Raw genomic sequence first — 19,691 nt, 5'->3', positions numbered from 1 at the left:
GCCTCCTTGGCCGCATTCCTGGCCCAGGTCCCAATCCAGGAGATCTGCAGGGCCGCAGTGTGGTCCTTGGTTCACACTTCTATCTCTCATTACATGATTACCCAGCATGCCAGAGATGATGCAGCATTCAACAGAGTGGTGCTCCAGTCAGTGATTCCATGAACTCCAACCCCACCTTCTAGTTAGGATTTGGGAGTCACCTAATTGGAATCGATATGAGCAAGCACTCGAAGAAGAAAAAACAGTTATTCACCTTCTCCTAACTGTTGTTCTTTGAGATGTGTTGCTCATGTCTATTCCAAACCCACCCACCTTCCCCTCTGTCGGAGTAGCTGGCAAGAAAGAACTGAAGAGGCGGAGACCTACAGCAGATACCTATATTCACCGCCATGAAGGCGCCACTCCAGGGGCCTCCACAGCCGACCCGACGGGTGCTGCTACAGGAAAAACTTCCGACGACTGTGGCCGCAGCGCGCACACACCTAATTGCAATGGACTGGAGCAACACATCTCGAAGAACAACCGTTCCGAGGAGATGAGTAACCGTTTTTTACCTCACTCACCTTGTATCTCTCATAACCAGGAAAAAATGCAAATATGTATGTAGATTTCTTTCATTCGAATTAGGAGTCTTTGGAATGAAAAAAAAATGTTTGAGAGAACTGAGTTCATGGAAAGCAAGGTCTCCCTCATTACTCTAGCAAATACAGCTCCTATTTCACTCCAGTTCTGTTCCCAAGCTAATAGTGTCCATTTTACAATATATGGTATTTGAAATCTTTAACAGTCTTTCATTTTAACCAAAGGCCCTTTTGATTTGAGATGCAGAAGTAAAACAATTTCTTAAACTGAAATTGAAAGGTGAGACCATAAACTTGTATGTTATCTTGCTTCAACACTCTATTAAATTTTAAAAAGGGTGAGATTTACCGTAGAATGACAGAGCCACCAAAGCCTCCTCTATATCACTTAAAACCTGCATTGGATCTGTGCATGCATATAGGGAGTGCAAGCAATGTCTGCATAGAGAGATAGGACATTTCTTGTATAGCCTCTAACCAGTTTTGCCATTGCTTGACTAACCCAAATGACATGTAGAGTGTTGTGTTGATGAGACAGTGTCTAGTCCCACAAGGTTTAAAGTGTTTTTAAAAAAAACAAAAACAAAAAAACCCCCTTATTTATTGTTAAAACATTAAACAAGTATCGACTCAAATTTTGTGTCGAGTTATAACTGGCCTCTTCCCATTTGAACAACCACCTTTACAGATTTTCTTAATGCTTTATTAAATGCACAGAAAAAAGAACAGTGAAAGCATTTGAAATGGAAAAAAATCAGTAAGGCTACATGTTAACAATTTTGCCTATTAGCTTTCTCTTCAGGTATATATGGTGGTCTTAACAGTCCTTTATTACTAAAGATTGTATTTGTTGTCTTTTGGAGGAAAACAGAAAGTTTGTTTAGATTGTCTTGAGCTGCTATTGTTCAGTTCTTTTTCTTTTGGGATACCAAAACAGACAAACAAAAAAACTTACACTGTGTGGGGAAAAGTGCAGCTTCTGTCTCTGACACTTTCTCATTTGCAACCTAGTTGCTGTGAAATTGTAGGAAAAGCACATGGTCTTTGAAACTTGGCATCCTTTCATCAGCAGTGGACTGTCAAAGGCATTGCTTTCAGCTTGATGTTTTGGTTATAGTCTTCAGTATTGCCAGGGATGGATTTGTTTTGGCCAGTTCAGTTAATAAAATTCTTATTACACAGAAGGCAAAAAGAGAAAAGTGAGAATGGAGTAATATCAGAAGGATAACCGTGTTAGTCTGTATCCACAAAAACAACAAGGTGGCACCTTGAAAACTAACCGATTTTATTTGGGCATAAGCTTTCATAGGTTAAAAAAAACCCACTTCTTCAGATGCATGAGTGAAAATTAAACTGCTGAGCTACAATCATTTGCAAACTTAACACCATCAATTTGGGCTTGAATAAGGACCCGGGAGTGGCTGGCTCACTACAAAAGCAATTTTCCCTCTCTTGGTATTGACACCTCCTCATCAGTTATTGGGAGTGGACCACATCCACCCTGACTGAATTGGCCATCAGCGTTGGTTCTCCACTTGTAAGGTAATTCCCTTCTCTTCATGTGCCAATATATATTTATGCCTGTATCTGTATTTTCACTCCCTGCATCTGAAGAAGTGGGGGTTTTACCCACGAAAGCTTATGCCCAAATAAATCTGTTAACAGAGAAACAGGGAGAGGAAGGAAAAAATGACTCTCAAGAGAGAGGCAGAGATGGGCAAGTAACTCATGTTCACATGACTGGTGGTATTAAAGATTCAGCTGAAGATGGCACGGCCATTGATATCAACTGGTTCCCTTTGGCTTGATTTGGGCAGGGCATCTTACAGGATCAAAATAACAGACGTAATGGTACTGTGGTAGATCACTGTTCCCTCGAGCCATTGCGATTACCAGTGGCTGTGATGATTAAGCTTGCTTTTTCTGGTCTACTTTTTAGTGACCAGCAAATAAATAATATCCAAAAAGGGAAGGCAACCTAATCCCATTTAAAATCTAACAATCAAAACATTATTTTGCTTCTCTTTGACTTTAAACATTTCCTTTCCTTTCTGTATTTTTTCAGACCATGCCAACATGTAATTGTACTAAGAGTCTTGAAATCCTCTTATCACAGGATTTTTTTTTTAAACTTAGAAATAGTGCTACAAACTGGATTGTATACCTCTAAATTTGACTTACTTTTACAAACAATTATAATGTAACTGGTTCAGTTGCATAAAATAAGATACAGGCTTCTTCTGCACAATGATATGGAGCCAGGGAAACTGCTTGAAGAATGAACAGCTCATATGAATAAGCCTCTACTGGTGACTGTAAATGAGTCTCTGCTCACAAAACATTAGTCTAAAATACCAGGTGGATCAGACCAACAAGTAGGCTGAGGTCTGGGTATTGGGGAACATGGAGTAACAGGAATAAGAGGATATGGGCAATTATTAGCAAGTCAGAACCAGTAATCACAGCTCTCTACTTATCTAGCCATTAACAGCACTTTTCTGTGTGCATTACAGAATAGGTGTGTTTTGAAAAAAGACTTGAAGGAGGATTTTGATTGGGAGCTTTTCCCACAGGTAAGGACTGGCATGGGAGAAGGTGTTGAATGTGTTTGGTAGTTTCATGCTTTTTTGGGTTATAGTCACAGGAGTGGGCTATGTTAGTGCCTGGACAGTGTGCACTTGCCAGTCATCAAAATGACCAGTGCATTTTTCCTCCATTGTGGGAGGCAGGACATACAGTTGCCAAGGCCTCTGTTGTAAAGAGGTAATAGTTGCCTTTGCATAGGACAGAACACAGTGAAAGATGTGCCACTCAGTTGTAGCCTTTTCTGATTATGATTATTATTGAATAATACTGCTGACCTCTTTAAACTCTAATATTAGACAAAAGTCCAGTGGTGCTGGAACAGTTTTTGGAGTGGGGGTGCTGAGCTGCACCCTCCCCTGTCCACATCCTTAACACCCCTTAGAGCTGGGACCAGCAACCAGGACCCTGGGGCTGGCAGCAGAGCCCCCGGGGCCAGCGGCCAAGCAGGACCCCAGAACGGCAGCGGAGCCCCTGGGTGCGGGGCTGGCAGCTGAGCGGGACTGCAGGGGTGTGGGACCAGCGGCTGGGCTGCTGGATGCAAAACCTGGGGATGCTGTAGCACCACCTGCACCCCTACTTCCCACGCCTATGCAAAAGTCTGATCTCCATGGCTGGCTCCTGTTGAGGGAGAGGAAGAGATGACGTATAGCCATCAGCCTGACACCATTTACAATAAGTTACTCATACACCTACCAAAGCTTATTAATATACATTAGGGTTGAACTCCTGCCCATCTTTGCAGTGTTACCCTGATATTATCCGACGGCTTTTCATCTGATAGTTCTTCTTTTAACTCATTAGCATTTACATCACCTTATCACCATAGTAACATGCAGTTAACTTAAGGAAGTCTTTAACATTTCTCCCCAGCTACTAACAGTCAACTTTTTTGGTGTCTACTGATCTGATGAGAAAATGTAGAATGTGTATATTAGAGCTAATTAATATCAAGAAGTAAAAGGACACAGTTCATTTATTAAGGATAATGTATTAAGCTTCAAAATATGAAACAATGCCTTTATTAATATATGAAGACACCTAACTGCTCTATGAAATACTGTTTTTAGAAATTACTCTAATTAGCTTTTATACCTAAAGGAAAAAAACCCTACCCTTTGCTTAAAACTTTTTACGTTGCTAAAATTGACTTTTCCCCATTTGTGCCAGTTGTTTAGTTTTTCTCTTCACTAGTTTCATATTTTGAAACTAGACTAGTGAGTTTCATGCTCTTGCGCAATGTATTCATGTTTGGGTTGAAAATGCCATAAAGGGAATGATAAAATCTAAAAGATCTTTTATTGAAATTTCTGAAATCTATTAATATTAGGCCCTGGGAATGCATTTTTTCTCAAACGTTTACCAACCAATAATGGAAGAGGAAAAGAGCGTAGTGATGTTGCAGTTGCTGTTTACTACTGCACTCTTCCAAGAGCAGCGAATAACCATGGTAAAATACCAGGGCAATTGAACAAGTCTTTAACATTTTGCAAGCTATCTATTTTTAGCACATTATGTCTTTTAGAAGTTTACAAAATTGATGAAAGAGTACTAACTTGGAACAATTGTTATGACTTATAGGAAACTTCAGTAAGAAGTTCACTGTTGTCACCTTCTGAGACAGTAACTTTTTAGCCATTTTGGTGGAGATTTTCAAAGAGCCAAATGACAGGTAACTCCTGCTGAAAGTCAGTATATCTCTGTCATTTGTGCCTTTGAAAATCTCCACCTTTGTTCTGTTCCTCCTGTAGTCCTTCCCGCTCCAACACACGGTTTTGGAAATGGTAGGGATAATGACACAAAAGGTGTTTCTGTATATTATGCCTTTGAATTGTTTGAGTTTAAGTTTGAGTTTAAATGATTTCCTGATTTGCAGTTGCCCACCTGTTTCATGGTGTGAACCTCAGGAAGCATATTAAACCAATTCTGCAGAGAATTAATGGGCTCTCTTTTTGGTTTGGGTGCAGTTCAATGTGTTAACTTAGATTACTACAGCTGTGCCTGGTTTGTGTCCTGACTACCTGAGAAAATACCTCACTCCCTATGTGGCACCATGGCGATTAATCTTATCTGGTTTATTCAAACTAGTAGTATATAGATATAAATATAAAGAAGCTGGTGGAAAAGTTGTAATACTGTTCAGTTCCCAAGACAGTGATGGGCACTCCTATCTATCTATCTATCTATCTATCTATCTAGTAAATGACATGCCAGGTGCCTTAGCAACAAATACAGGTAATACGTGAAATGAAGCCAAAATGTTAGTTGAAGGTCAAAATGTTATTAGACAAGAACTTGTCTTGGTTGCACTTTGATTCAAAGGTGGAAAATATTTTAATTATTTTCCATGTAGGAATCAGGTAATACAAGTATTCAAGCACAAGACAAAAGTAAACATTATTCCCTGGGTTAATATAAGTTTAAAGAACATTTTCGAGCTTTGAAAGCTGGGAATTATTATCTTTGCATGTATAGTTATGGTCAATAGGGGGCATTACATAATAAGAATATAAGAGTACTTTTACAGAAACATCAAAGCTAACTCTGTTGTGCAGGATCATTGAAATAAATCCATCTATGCTTAGCTATTATTTTATTTCTCATTTATTGTTTTTGTCAAACTGAGCATTATTTTTTTTTACTATTTGAATTTTTAAAATGTGAATTATTGGCAGTATATTTTAAAAATATTTCCATTATGTCAAATAGGTATGGAGGACCATGTTACTGAGAGTGAGAGGAGTGTTCCACAAGATGCTCAGTTATGATGCAGGTGGTAATAAGAAAAAGTTGCCTGATTAAGGCAACTAGATAACTGGAATGATTTTAGCCTATAAAAATAGTTTCGTTGCAAGACTTGACAAAACAGTTTAAAATTTAAAAAGTACTAAAGGGACAGTTCTCCTCTTGATGTGTGAGAATATTCCATCTGCACTTCATTATATGACTATAGTTCTAAGGAGAAAATAAACTGCCCTATATGCTGCTTTGCTTGCTGTGGGATGTTAAATTAGCCCATTTACAAAATAGCACTGGTCTTTGTTAATAATATTTAAATATACAGTGGTTCTTTTTTCTTTATTTGTTGATAGTAATTAATAGAATTTTATTTAAGGAATAAAACCCTGGAAAAACAATACCACCTTGTTCAGTGATCACATCATATCTTAGAGTGAGGCCAGGTAAGTATGTTAAAGCTGTTTCACATCCTTACAGATGGAATGTGCTATGTAAATAAGTAAACAATGACACTGATATAGAACCAACTAAGGGGCGAACGTTCTTCATTTTGTCACACAAATCCGCTTAACAAGCATTTCTCTTTTTATAGGGATTTTTGGCTAATCAGAAGAGAGCTGAGAACTTGAAAGATCCTTCTGTGCTACCTGATTTGTGTTTGAGTCATGCAAATCAGCTGATGATTATGTTAACTAATCACAGGAAACTGTTAGATATTAAGCAGAAATGTACCACTGCCAAACAAGAGCTTGCAAATAATCTACAAGTCAGACTAAAGTAAGTGATGTCAGTTTTCTTTAAAGCTTTTTTTGGTCTGTGTCACTGGAGTTTATCATATAAAGTGCCATATGAATAAATCTTAAATACAGTATTTACTGGATTAATTTTTTTTCTGGATTAATACATATAGATTTTTGGGACGGGGGAGGAAATGTGATGAAGGTTGAAATTACGCATATTATATGATGTCTGTGATGTAAGTCAGGCACAGTAATATGGCATAGTATGTGGTTTTTTGTACAATAGTTAAATCTGTTTTTCCTGTACTTAATACAATCCAAATTGGTGAAAACGTTTCTATGGACAAAATGTCTTGTGACCTATGATAAGCAATTATGTAGATTTATGGCACTTTAAAAGCGGAGTAATGTTTTCAGAATATATGTTTTAAACAGAATACTTTTCCGCAGTTTGTGATGCGATAGAATAAGTTAAACTAGTTAGTAATTTGTCATTTATTTACAGTATGTTAACATAAAGATTTCATGCAATGACAGCCTAGTAAAATGAAAGCATTGTCTAACATTTGCGGTATGAGACAGATGCTGTCCAGAACTAAATGGTGATTAGTGTAATCACATTCAGCCTTGCTCAATGGAAAATTAAGTGTCTTGCTCACTCTGCAGCTGTCCTGTACGCTTCAGGGCATTGTCAGTATGAAAAACATGAATAAAAACCCTGTTTGGGAAGGATTGTTAATGTCTTTTTCAGGAAATAGATGTATTGTCCACAACATAAACAAAATAAATAGGTGACTGATCAACAGCTATCTTTTTAAAAGCAAAACGAGACTCTAAGGAAAAAATAATCCAGGGTGTGAACTTAATTTTGATAAATGTGCATCGGTATAACATCCTTGAAACCTTGCTTTTAAAAATCTGATGATCTTGAAGCTACTGGTATATTTTACTCCATAGATGGTGTTGCTTTGTGATGCTTCATGCAGACCAAGATGGAGAGAAACTGCAAGCCTTGTTTCGCCTTGTAACAGAGCTGCTAGAAAGAGTCAAGATTGTAGAGGCTCTCAGTACCGTTCCTCAAATGTACTGTTTAGCTGTTGTTGAGGTTGTAAGGAGAAAAATGTTCATAAAACACTACAGGGAGGTAAGCAAGTTTAAATGATTTCAAGGTTTACCTTTGTGTGATCATAGGAACTGACTTACCATGCTAACTGTATGTGTTTTCCCTTTTGTAGTGGGCTGGTGCTTTAATAAAAGATGGGAAGCATCTATATGAAGCTGAAAAGGGAAAAAGGGACTCTTTTGGGAAATTGTTTAGTAAGTGTTTTCCTCTTCTGTAACTTAAATCACAACTACCATTTTAGTGCATTTCTGTAGTTTTCAAACAACGAACACTGCGTAGTTGAGCTGTCTTAAGAGCATAGTTTGGAGCACCCAGAATAATGATATGTTGTATAAGTGATGTTCATGTGAATAGAAATAACTTTAAATTTGATATGTACAAAATATATACAAATACAAAATATATTTAAAATTGAGTTACTTTTCTAAAGTGTGCCAACAAATTAGTAAACCTTGCCATATATTTAATTCAAAATATTTTTTAAAAATTCTCAGTTAATTTAAAATCTTTGTTTAAAAAAACTTATTTAACTTTTTTTATAATTTAATGCAATAACTACTTTAAACTGATGTATACAAACTTCTATATTAATCTTATTAAAGTAACTTTTTTGATGTTGCTTAATATTTGTTCAGTGGCAGAACTTGTGCTCTGCTTTACAGAAACAACAAAAAATCCTTTCTTTGAAGACCATTTGGGCAAACACTTGAAATAATAGGCAAAAGAAGTAGAGAAAGGCAGGACAAAGTTAAAAACAAAAAAAAATGTGATTAATCTTACTCTTTCCTATGAAGCTGGGCTGGCCTTACAGGTGGGAAGTGTGGGCGACCACCCAGGGTGCCATGGTCAGGGGCGGCTATGTAGTCAAGAGACAAGGAGTGGGGCATGCCTGGGGTGCAAGGCTGTGGAAGGGAGCTCGAGACAGTGTGGCGCAGAGGCAGCGGGGCCTGGGAGTGATGGGGGAGGGGAGCCTAGGGAGGCAGCAGGGGCCTGGGAGCGATGCAGGAGGGCAATCCAGGGAGCAGGGCCAGGTCTACTGTTTTCGTTGCCCCAAGCAGCGCGCCAAATTGCCGCCACGGATGGCAGGGGTAGTCTGTGTGCCATTAGGGCGGCACGCGCGTTTCCGCCATGGCAGAGGCAATTCGGCGGCAGCTTCTGTCTTCAGCCGGAAGACAGAAGCTGCGCCGCCGCAGACAGGTGAACATAGAAGCTGCCACCGGATTGCCACCGCCGTGGAAATGCGCATGGCGCCCTACAGGCACACGGACTGTCCGCGGCGGCAATTCGGCGCGCTGCTTGGGGGCAAAAACACATGGACTGTCGCCCCTTACAGATTGCTGCCCCAGACACCTGCTTGGAATGCTGGTGCCTGGAGCCGGCCCTGCCAGGGAGGCAGCAGGGGCCTGGGGGATGATGGGGCGGGGGGTGGGAAGAGCCCAGGGAGGCAGCAGGGCCTCAGGGTGATGGGGGGAGGGAGTCCAGGGAGGCAGCAGGGGTCTGGGGGACAATGTGGGGGAGGGAGCCCAGGGAAACAGCAAGGGCAATGCGGGAGATGGGTGGGGAGCCTGGGGAGACAGCGGGGGCCAAGGGTGCCAAAATACAAGTTTGTCCAGGGCACCTTTTAACGTCGGCCCATTGTGAAGCTTATTATTGTTTTCTTTTCTTTTTCCCTACTTTATTAAATTCAAAGCAAACAAAGAGTAGTAAATAGTGTTGGATAAAAAAGATTAACAGTAAAAAGGGATTTTGGAGGGAAAATTCAAAGAGGAGAGAAGATACTTGGAGATCTATAAAGAGGATGATTGGTTGGGTATGAGGGCCATCATGAAAAAAGAAAAAGGCTTGAATGGGGGACAGAATTCTGACATGCTTTTTGGTCTGAAATCCTGCGGAAATTTGACTTTATCATCTGTCGAAGAATGCAAATGTGTAGTGAGCTGCCAGAGTTAGTGCAACACTTACATGTACAATAGATTGTTGTGTTCCATCTTTGTGGTGTGTTTGAATGTTGTGTGCATGACTGCTAAATAACCAAAGTTTGTTTCTTTGTACAGGGAAGTCTTTTTTAAGGAATCGTTTGTTTAGGGGACTTGACTCTTGGCCTCCATCTTTTTGTGTATGTATTCCGTGCTATATCTTCTACTACAGTCAGAAATTTGAGGCTTTTAAATGTATTTGTATAATCATAGTTTCTGTAGGAAAATCAATATCTGAATATTCACACATTAGCGTAGGCAAAGTTACTTTGCAAGTCTAGCAGTTAATTGGCTGCCTGGATTGGAACACTTGCAAAATTAAACCAAAAAGAATCAATTTTCAGATGTTTTAAACCAAGGGTGGGCAAACTTTTTGGCCTGAGGGCTACATCTGTGTGGGGAGATGCTTGCAGAGCCACAAATGTAGGGCTGGGGCAGGGGGTTATGGTGCAGGAGAGAGTATAGAGTGTGGGAGGGGGTGCGGTGTGCAGGAAGGGGCTAATGGCAAGGGGTTGGGGCAAAGGAGGGGTGTGGGGTGTATGAGGGGTCTCAGGGAAGGGGGTTGGGGTGCAGGAGGGGTTGCACAGTGAGGGTGGGGGCTCAGGGCAGTGGTGCAGGGAGGGGTGCAGAGTGTGGGAAGGGGTTGGGGTGCAGGCAGGGTGTGGCAGGGGATTGGGGTGCAGACAGGACTCAGGGCAGGGGGTTAGGATGCAGGGATGGGTGCGAGGTGCAGCAGGGAGGGGCTTGGGGTGCAGGAGGAGTGCGACGAGGCTCAGGGCAGGGAGTTGAGGTGCAGGAGGGGTTCAGGCTTCGGCCCGGTGCTGCTTACCTGGAGCGGTTCCGGGGTGGCAGTGGCGCACACTGGGGCCCCCGCGCCACTCCGGGAAGCGGCTGGCACCACGTCCCTGCAGCCCCTGGGGAAGAGGGAGCAGAGTTGCCTGTTGGGACCTCCCCTGAAGCCCCAATGGGAGCTTCAGGGGAGATACCGACAGGGAAGTGCAGAGAGCTCTGCACGCTGCCCACCCTCCCCCAGAGGCTGCAGGGACGTGGTGCCGGCCGCTTCTGGGAGCAGCACGGGGCCCGTGGCGCCATGGGGGTGGCAATCCCACAGTCCAGATCCAGAGCCCTGAAGGGACGGATCTGGCCAGCAGACCATAGTTTGCCCATCCCTGTTTTAAACTAAGTAATACCAATCTCTCAAATTAGGGAGGTTGGTTGATAGTACTTCTGAATTTTTGTTGTTGAGTAGCACATTTTAAACCAGAGTTGCACTGAGCCATGAGTTCAGAATACCTGTACTGTCTCTTGCTATGAAGAGAGATAAAAAATTAGGGATATAAGCTGCGTAATGACACTTTGATTCAGAAATGATCATGGATGGCAATATGATACTGGGGGAAGTGTCAACTTGGTACTCTTCTTTTTAAAGCCAAGTTAAATTTTTGTGGGATTATCAATACAGATATTTTCAGTGAGCAAAAAAAAAAAAAAAAAAAGGATATTTAAGATTTTGAAGCCAGGAGAGATCAGTATGATCTACTCTGACCAGCATAATACTGCCATAGAATTTATTAGGTGATAAAAGCAAGCAGAAGGTTCCCATATTTTTCACACATTCATTGGATGGTGGAATGGGATATATTCACCATCCTAAATTGTCTGAAGTGGCAAGCAATTATAACATGATTGTGAGTTGGACAGGTTTCTGCTTTGATTTGATTCAACTTGGTTGACTCTAACGATGGCATGTCTCCATGTTTCTGATCATTATGAAATGTTGCTCCTGTCATTATATTTCTGACTTTCTGTCCCATAAAGTGCTTTTTCAGTATTTTACTCCTTGGCATTTTATAATAGTACCATACATGGTCAAAAAGAATGCCCCCTGTTTTATTATTGTAACTCCTCATTTAAATTAATATTTAGCTGTTTGTTTAGCAGCAAACTAATTTTCAAGCCTCTGCTCTCCCTTCTCTTTCCCCCACATCACGTTTATGATTAAAAAACTTGATAAGAAGGAGGAAGAACTGCTACTCACAACATAATAGAGAAGGTTAATAAATATATGTGCATGTAGACTTTTTAAAAAAAATGAGACTAGAGCTTTCTATAAGAAGAATAAAAACTTTTGAGATACTACAGATTTTTAAAAAATCAGTTCTCTATTAATACGTTGTTCACTGTTTTCCTTCTTAATCTTACCTTAGTCATCTTGACTATACTCATCATTTCATCATTGTGTAAATTTTGTCTTTTATACAGACACGAAAGCCTCGCAGGTTTGACAGTGAACTTCCAGATATCTCATTAACTGACTTGCAGTTTCTGCAGTCTTTTTGTCCTTCAGAAGTGCAACCATTACTCAGGTAAGTGGCTTAGTGCATGGAAATTACAGAACACAAAACAAACACACGCAAAGAAACGTCCATTATGAAAAAGCAAAACAAAGATAAAAGTTTTTTAGTAGCATTGTCTGGCTATGCCAGAAGATGGACAGGAGATGCTGGATTTCATTTAAGTAGGGTGCAGCTTTATTCCTAAATGTGAGAGAGTACCTGACAGATAAAAGGGTACAGTGCAGTTGATCATTGTTTTCTGTATATAATGGTTGTGAAACGGTCCTGCTTAAAGAGGTTTGTATTTATATTTTTTCTCCCCTTAATTCACATAATATTAACAGGAGTTCTATGTATGTTGTATCAAAGAAAGACTAGACCCTTTAATACGTAGACAGTGTACAAAATGTATAAAAACACTGGGCCAATAGCTTGAAATTGGGGTTGTGGTGAGCTGCTTGACAAGGTTATCTTGATCAAAGGAAAAGGTCTTTTTTTCTCTGCAATTAGCATTTGGCTTTTGTGGTTGAAAAGGACAAATCAGGCCTGTGGGGCCTCTCCTCTCACAACTCTAGCTCCCTTATGGAACAATCACAAGGATTGTTCAACAATGGATTACATGACTCCTTCACAAATCTTTTCTGCCTGACTGATTTTGGTCAGACAGGAATAAACAGCTCCCTCCCATGCAGGACACTAGGAAATGTGTTAAACATGATCATCGGATCCCCCAGCCACATTTTTCAGGGCCTGATTGTCATTGACGGCAGTTAGTCTAAGGCCCCCCCACTTTACCAGTAATGGAAACTGTCCATTACCACCACCACCACCACCACAACCCATTATTGCACAGTTTGCTCAGCAGTGAAACTTTGGCAGAGCTGGAGGCAGAACTGTGGCTGGGGACAGAACAGAGCTGCAGCTTGAGGCAGAGCGGGGCTGGGTGGCACTCCCTCCATGCACTCCCCCCCCCCCCCCCGGTGGGGGCTGGCCCAGGCCCTGCTGCACACCCCTGTCCCCTGAACATTCCTCCATGCCCCCACCATGGGGGCTCACCACACAGTTTGGGGACCACTGGTCTAGGGGTTAAGTTTAGGTGGTCGGTTGAGGCTGAAATTGGCTCTACATGTTTGTATCCCAGGGCTCGTCTACACTTAAAATGCTACAATGAGCAGAGCTGCCATGCTGCAGCTGTGCTTCTCTAGTGCTTGAATGTAGACACTACCTATGTCAACAGGAGGGGTTCTGTTGGCATATGTAATCCATCTCCCTGAGAGGTGGTAGCTAGGATGAGAGAAAAAATCTTTTGTCAGTCTACCTCTGTCTACCTCTGACTGAGGATGGCTTATATATGTTGCTCGGGGGTGTGGATTTTTTACACCCCTGAGCGGCATGGCTGTGTCAATCTCATTTTCTAGTATAGACCAGCCTTCAGTGGGAAGAGAGTACATCCTTAAAATTGGAAGCAGTGTTTTGATCAAGATTGGGTGAATAAATTAATTAGTTAGGACAATTTCAGTGCATTCACTGTTGATGGTAGGTTAGACATTCTTAAAAGTTTCCATGCTTTATAACAAGGCATCTGCTCACAGAATTCTCTTTAAAATATCTTTTCTAATAGGGTCCATCAAAATTTTTGTCAATATTTTTCCTTTGAGATCACCATTTGTTACTACAGTAAATTACTTATATAAGAATACCAGACAACGAGGTGTCGAATTGTTAAATTAAATAATGTTTTCACCTTACATTTATTGTGAATCTAAAATCAGTGAAAATGTTTAACATATGATATTTTGCACACACAAACCTTGTTTAATGCTTATGTGTTTTTTTAATATAAACCGCATCCCTTTTTGTTATATTCATAGTTCAGCTTTAATCATATTAGTATTAATGTTGCTTTTTCTGTTCATATGTAATTTAAAGGGATTGAGGTTTTGAAGCAGGGAAGTATTGAGGCTTGGCACGAGACACTTGCATCATGATCACAACAAACTCATCATCCTGTTTTTTTATATACACAGCATTGAGAGTTCTGCTGTTAAGAATTAATATCTTTTCCCAAAGTCTTACTGTAATATTTTTGGGGGAAATGTTTATGGGTTAGCAATGTTGTGTTAAATTCTTTCAACTTTTATAGTGTATCTTAATATATAGTAAATCTTTCCAATTTGTTTCTTTTTAAAAACATCTGAGAAATCAGTTGCAATTTGATCTCCTTTAGTTATAGTGTTCATCACTTCTTAGAGTTATTGTAACTCTAAGTATTACTCATAAACATCTCCTTTGAGGGTGGGCGAGAGGCAGAACATAACCTGGAGTTAACCTAAAACTTCTTAGAAATGTTACTTCAAATCTAAATTTGTTTCTTTTGTCATTTGAAAGAACACTGTCACTGAAACTACTTAGAGTTGCTAATGTAAAGAACGTGCAACAAAGTTATTGCCGTAGTTTATTCCCTGCAAAGTTGGTGAAATAAAAAAAAGAATAAATGAGGATTAGATTGTTTACTGTATCTATAAATTTTAAATTGAATTTGTGATATTGTAGTACTGAAGAAATGAAAATTTCAAAATAACTTTCTGTTTTTGAAGGGTTCCCATACTTTGTGACTTTGAACCTCTTCACCAGCATGTACTTGCTCTACATAACCTGGTAAAAACAGTACAAAGTTTGGATGAAATGTCTCAGACCATTACAGACCTGCTGAATGAGCAAAAGGTATTTTGTTTTTCTTTAGTAAGGTTTATGAAAAAAATAGAATATTTTCATATATTTTTTTTTAGTAGGTTGCTCACTAAATAATCGTCTTTTCTCCAAAATCCAAAGATTAATGTTTTGGGCATATATGTTTTTTGCATAGGCCTAAAGAGAAATTCTCATCATGTGCTACCAAAGATTTTGGGAGTCTAAATTCTTCAGTGAGAGCAAAATGGTCTCATTTTGAAAAAATACAGGAAGCATAACATCCCAAAGTTTATATTAGGATCATTCTGGTAATATTTCCTAATTTTTGGTCAAATTTGCTATGTGCTAATGTGCACATTTTTGCTTTTTGCCTTTATGTCCATATTTAGATAACTGAATTTTAAATTAAATTTAAAATTATTTTATTTTTTGTTTTAAATATCTTTATTTTCCTCTCTGTTATTTTTTTTATTGTTGCCTCTTCGAAGCTTTGATGAGTTGTTTCCATTAGGATAAATTGATTGCACAAGTATGGTGTTTCTTTCGTGCAATCCTGTATATTCACAAAGAGTGTAGGTACACAAAGTCTTGTTTCCCTTAATCACTAGAAACAAACAGCAGGTAATTTCCCTGCTTAATTTCCAAGACTGCCTTTCCAGTGAGTTCAAGGAGCTCTGTCCTTCTGCTCCCTCTCAAAGCACTATCATGACTACTCTCACTTTCTGCCTCTAATGCACTCTCTTTACCAAGGAATCCTTAGCTCCTGTGTTTGCAGCTAATTTCAGAGAAACCCCTCAGACAACTTGGTTTAGCCCTGCTGAGGCTTTGCTCATCATCCCAATGCAGTTTAAAACATTGATGTCCCGAAAGACTTGACCCAAATAGAAAGAAAAGAAATACTTTAAACAAATTAAAAAAGACATATAAGTTTAACTATTTGCTTTTTTTATATAGTATTTTTCCGTGAGAATATTTTTACATCACCAACCCAAATCAATTTTATTTCCATTCAAATCTTCTTGGAGTTACCTTTTTCCTACCTGGTTTCCTTTTAGCCAGCCAGGAAGGGGCTGCTTTCAGTGGGTTCCTGAAGACAGTCCATTGTTTCTGTGGATTCTGCTGGCTGAGATACTTTACTTCTGTTCTAATGGGAATCTGTGATTGTTGCAACTCTTCCAGCCTTAGCTTCCACAGCTACATTCTCAGTTTCTCAGGGTAGTCAAGCTGAGATTCTGTCCCCTTGATAATGTCTCATATTGTCCTTTATGCATGACTTTGGATTTTGTTCTGGGACCCTGTTGTATCCTGTTATACACAACTTCATTTATGTGTCTCAGTAAGCATAGTCCCTCCCGAGGTTCATCCATCTTAGGGCTCTTACCCTTCCAAACCAAACCAGGTCTCCCTTTTTAAAAGTTTCACCATTTAACTATGATGTAAAACTTTTCATTTTATCAGAGGCTTTCCTGAGATTTTCCCTAAGAAGGGTGTGAGCTTTTTCAATATTAGATTTTAGAGTTTCTACATAGTTCAGATCTCTTTGTTCCTCTTCAGGAACACCATACGAGAAGATTGCTGGGTTCCTTAACTTATAACAAAACATGAGGCGTGCTAGCATACTTTGAGATTCTATAAACTATCAAAAGGAAAGGGCTATGCTGGTCCTACTCCCTTTTGGTGCTGTTTTACAGAGGTCTAATGGAATCTTTTCTGCCATCCTATCACATTTGTTGTGATGGTGTAAGTTTTGTAGGCCCTGAGAGTCTTTCAGCAGGTGAGATTCAAGAGTTAGTTTCTCCCTTGATCTGTGTGCATCACCCAGACACCAATTCTGGCGAAGAATTATTTTACCAGAACCTCTGCAACCATCATGATCTCTTGTTTTCTTATTGAGTAAACCTCAGGCCACTCTGTAAAGTAGTCCAGGATTACCATCAAATATTGATTACCAGCCTCTGTCACAGGCAAAGGCCCAACCTCATCAACAGCAATGCACTCCATTGGTACCCCCATGAGATACTGCTGCACTTGGGCTCTCCCTGTCTTAGGGGGATCTTTTGCAGTGCAAACACCATGGTTCCTGCACCAAATTTCTACATTCTCCCTGAATTCCAGTAGAAATTCTCTTAGCTTGGTCAAGGCTTTTGTAAATCCAAAATATTCAGCAGTCTTAAAATCACACCATAATCTCAGTACCCCCTTTTTCAAGATATCTGGTATAATCAGTTGAAACCTGCATCCATAATTTACTGTTTTTTTTCCAATCTCCAGTACAGTATTTAATCTTCAAATTCCAAGTTTTCTCATGGTGACCTGAGAGCTTTTACTTTGGTATTCTGAGGAGATAATAGATTCCAGGATGTCTGCATTTACCATTCGATTTTTTCCGGTTTCTCATTATTTTCATATTATGATCCTTTCTTTGGGAGGCCTTTAACTGCTCAGCAGTCTATTCTTGCAGCCCACTTCCATTGTTCCAGTGAATGTACCAGCAATTTAATCTGTCTTTATGAGCACAGTCATTTCCTTGAGCAACCAATTCCTTGCTCTCTTGTTTATGGTCTTCCCCTCCCAACAAGGCCATCTGGACAGGGCATCATGGTTACCATGCTTGTGCCTCCTCTTGTATATGACTGTGAAATAATAACACTGCCGTTTTTCCAATCACTGAACAAGCTGTTCCTCCTTATTCCTGAATAAAAAAATAAAAAAAAAAATGCAGGGATTTCTGATCTGTCCTGGCCCCAAACTTTTTTTTCCGTACAGATTCTATAGATTTAATCATTGCAAGCAGTTCCTTTTGACTTGTCTTAATTTCTCTTCAGAGAAATTTTTTAAGAGAAATTAAGACTTTTGCTGTAGTAAGCCAACACCCAGTCAAGCAATTTGTATTCTTACAGCAATATTGCCTTCAGTCCATTAACACTAACATCTGTTGAATATTAAAGAGGTTTGAAATACAAGTAGGCTAAAACATGAAGCATTTTCAACTCTAAAAATGCTAAATTACAGTCTGTTGTTTTGCAATATTGGGAAATCCACACATAAGTCTTCTATAATAGGAGCAGAGCCCTACAAAACTATATGTATGGGAGTGTCTGGGGAGTTTGCAAGTTCTGCACAGCCTCAATTTTTTTGTTGGGAAATTCCAAGAGAAGTTACTTCTTTTTGGAACAACTGACATTTCTTACGGTTCAATTTCAGATTGGCAATCTTAAGGTCATCACAAACCACTTGTAAATGTATCTCTTTCTGTTTTAAAGGTTTTATTGTTCAGTAGGATATGGATGTACAGTACATGAGTTGAAAACCATTAATTTACTTTCAGAGCAGGACAATGACTGTGGCAATTTAGTCTTTTTCGTGTCTTCTGGACCCACTACCACTTGCCAGTAACCACTTTTAAGATCCAGTGTAGAAAATCAGAATGAACCTCCTTCACATTGTATTTGATAAGAAAATCCTGTAAAATAACTTAATTTAATTTTCTGTAGTCCACACACACAATTTAAAGCTATCATCTTTTTCTATCTGGAACTGTAGCTGACGCCTATTAGGAAAGTTCAATTACACCTTCCTAATAGATTTCCTCAATGGCCTATAAAGCCTCTTGGCAACTGGTAGTGGTGAGGTCGCTGTTTAATGGGCTGATTTCCCCTGTATCAATCTTGTGCAGGACTATTGCAGCACAACCAATATCTCTTTTTGAATTGCGAGACATCTTAGGCTGCTTGTGTCTCATTTAAATGTACAGCACTGTGCTGGAACAAGTCCAGTAGAAACTCTGTCAACTCACTTTCATTAATTTCTCCCTTACAGTTTTAATCTGTACCATAATTTATTGTATCCACTGGTTAACATTTTTGCTACTTGGTCCCTTCTTTATTATTGCTGTTTGTCAGAAACATTCAGCAAATGAACAGGAATCTGTTCCTGTTTCAGATCCATAAAACATTTGGTAACTAAAATTCCACCGAGATCCCGCATCTCAAAGTAGATCTTAACCACTCCTCATCTTTCCCCTGCTGGAAAACTACCAGAGCAGGTTTCTGCTTTTGGATGAAGGACAACTTCCTTACTGCAAACTAATTGTCTACAAATATTTTTTTTTCCATCTGGCCACACCTTTAAAGGAAATTTCCACAGACTGTATTTATAACACACCTTTCCTGGCATTTATTACAGTTATTAACCATAATGAAACTCAGACCAGTTAACTCATCTGCCATATTGACTATCTAGACTTGGTTGAATTCCAGAGGTCCAACTTTGAAACCCAGTTTTCCCCATTTCGGGAATCATCACTTAGGTGATTCAGTTTTGGAACTCCTCTTTAACAATGTTAGAATGTCTGGTCTAATAACTACCTAGAGCTAAACAAAAACTATGGGGCTAATTCTTGTACCTCCCAGTAGAGCCCCTTAAACTTGGTGTCCTCTTATTTCCCAAAGTGGGTAAGAGACTTTCAGCAGGCTCTTGTGATATTGTGTCCTGGTTTGCCTTAAATTAATCACTGGTCCTACTTCTTTGGCCAATTTATTCACAAAACCAGCATTTAACTGAACCTCTTCCCTTAATTTTTGCATTATTGCCATTATTTTTTCTATTTTACAAACTAAAGTGAACTCTTTATAATTATTCAAAAATGTCATGAGGTGTTATGAACCAGTGTAAAATTTCCATGCAATTAGATACATATTTATACTTAGAGAGCTCATGGTTAGCTGCTTCCTCATTAGGGTCAGTTTCCTCTTCTGGGGGCTCCTGCAAAGATTCAAGTTCCATGGCAAATTCCATGGCCTCTGAAAGTGTCTTTGGCATTCTTTCCCTGATCTTAATCTGCAAGTCCTGCTGTCTGTCTGTAAACTAGTCCATTGCCAATTTATCCTGGAAGTCCTCAGTAGTATCTGGATATGTCAGGA

At 39.6% G+C, this 19,691-nt stretch overlaps 1 protein-coding gene across 4 annotated transcripts in view; it reads left to right on the top strand.

The window, feature by feature from the left end:
- Positions 1 to 19,691, top strand: part of RB1CC1 (RB1 inducible coiled-coil 1) — a 172,336-nt gene that overhangs the window by 73,945 nt on the left and 78,700 nt on the right. For all 4 annotated transcript variants that reach the window (XM_039522880.1, XM_039522879.1, XM_039522881.1 and 1 more), the window contains 6 exons: positions 6,496 to 6,680; positions 7,601 to 7,787; positions 7,879 to 7,960; positions 9,821 to 9,882; positions 12,005 to 12,108; positions 14,676 to 14,802. In XM_039522880.1, the coding sequence (XP_039378814.1) occupies positions 6,496 to 6,680; positions 7,601 to 7,787; positions 7,879 to 7,960; positions 9,821 to 9,882; positions 12,005 to 12,108; positions 14,676 to 14,802 (747 nt within the window). The remainder of the gene's footprint in view (positions 1 to 6,495; positions 6,681 to 7,600; positions 7,788 to 7,878; positions 7,961 to 9,820; positions 9,883 to 12,004; positions 12,109 to 14,675; positions 14,803 to 19,691) is intronic.

This window comes from Mauremys reevesii, linkage group 2 (genome assembly GCF_016161935.1).
Source record: "Mauremys reevesii isolate NIE-2019 linkage group 2, ASM1616193v1, whole genome shotgun sequence".
Taxonomy (NCBI): domain Eukaryota; kingdom Metazoa; phylum Chordata; order Testudines; family Geoemydidae; genus Mauremys; species Mauremys reevesii.
This window is presented reverse-complemented; position numbering and strand designations above follow the sequence as displayed.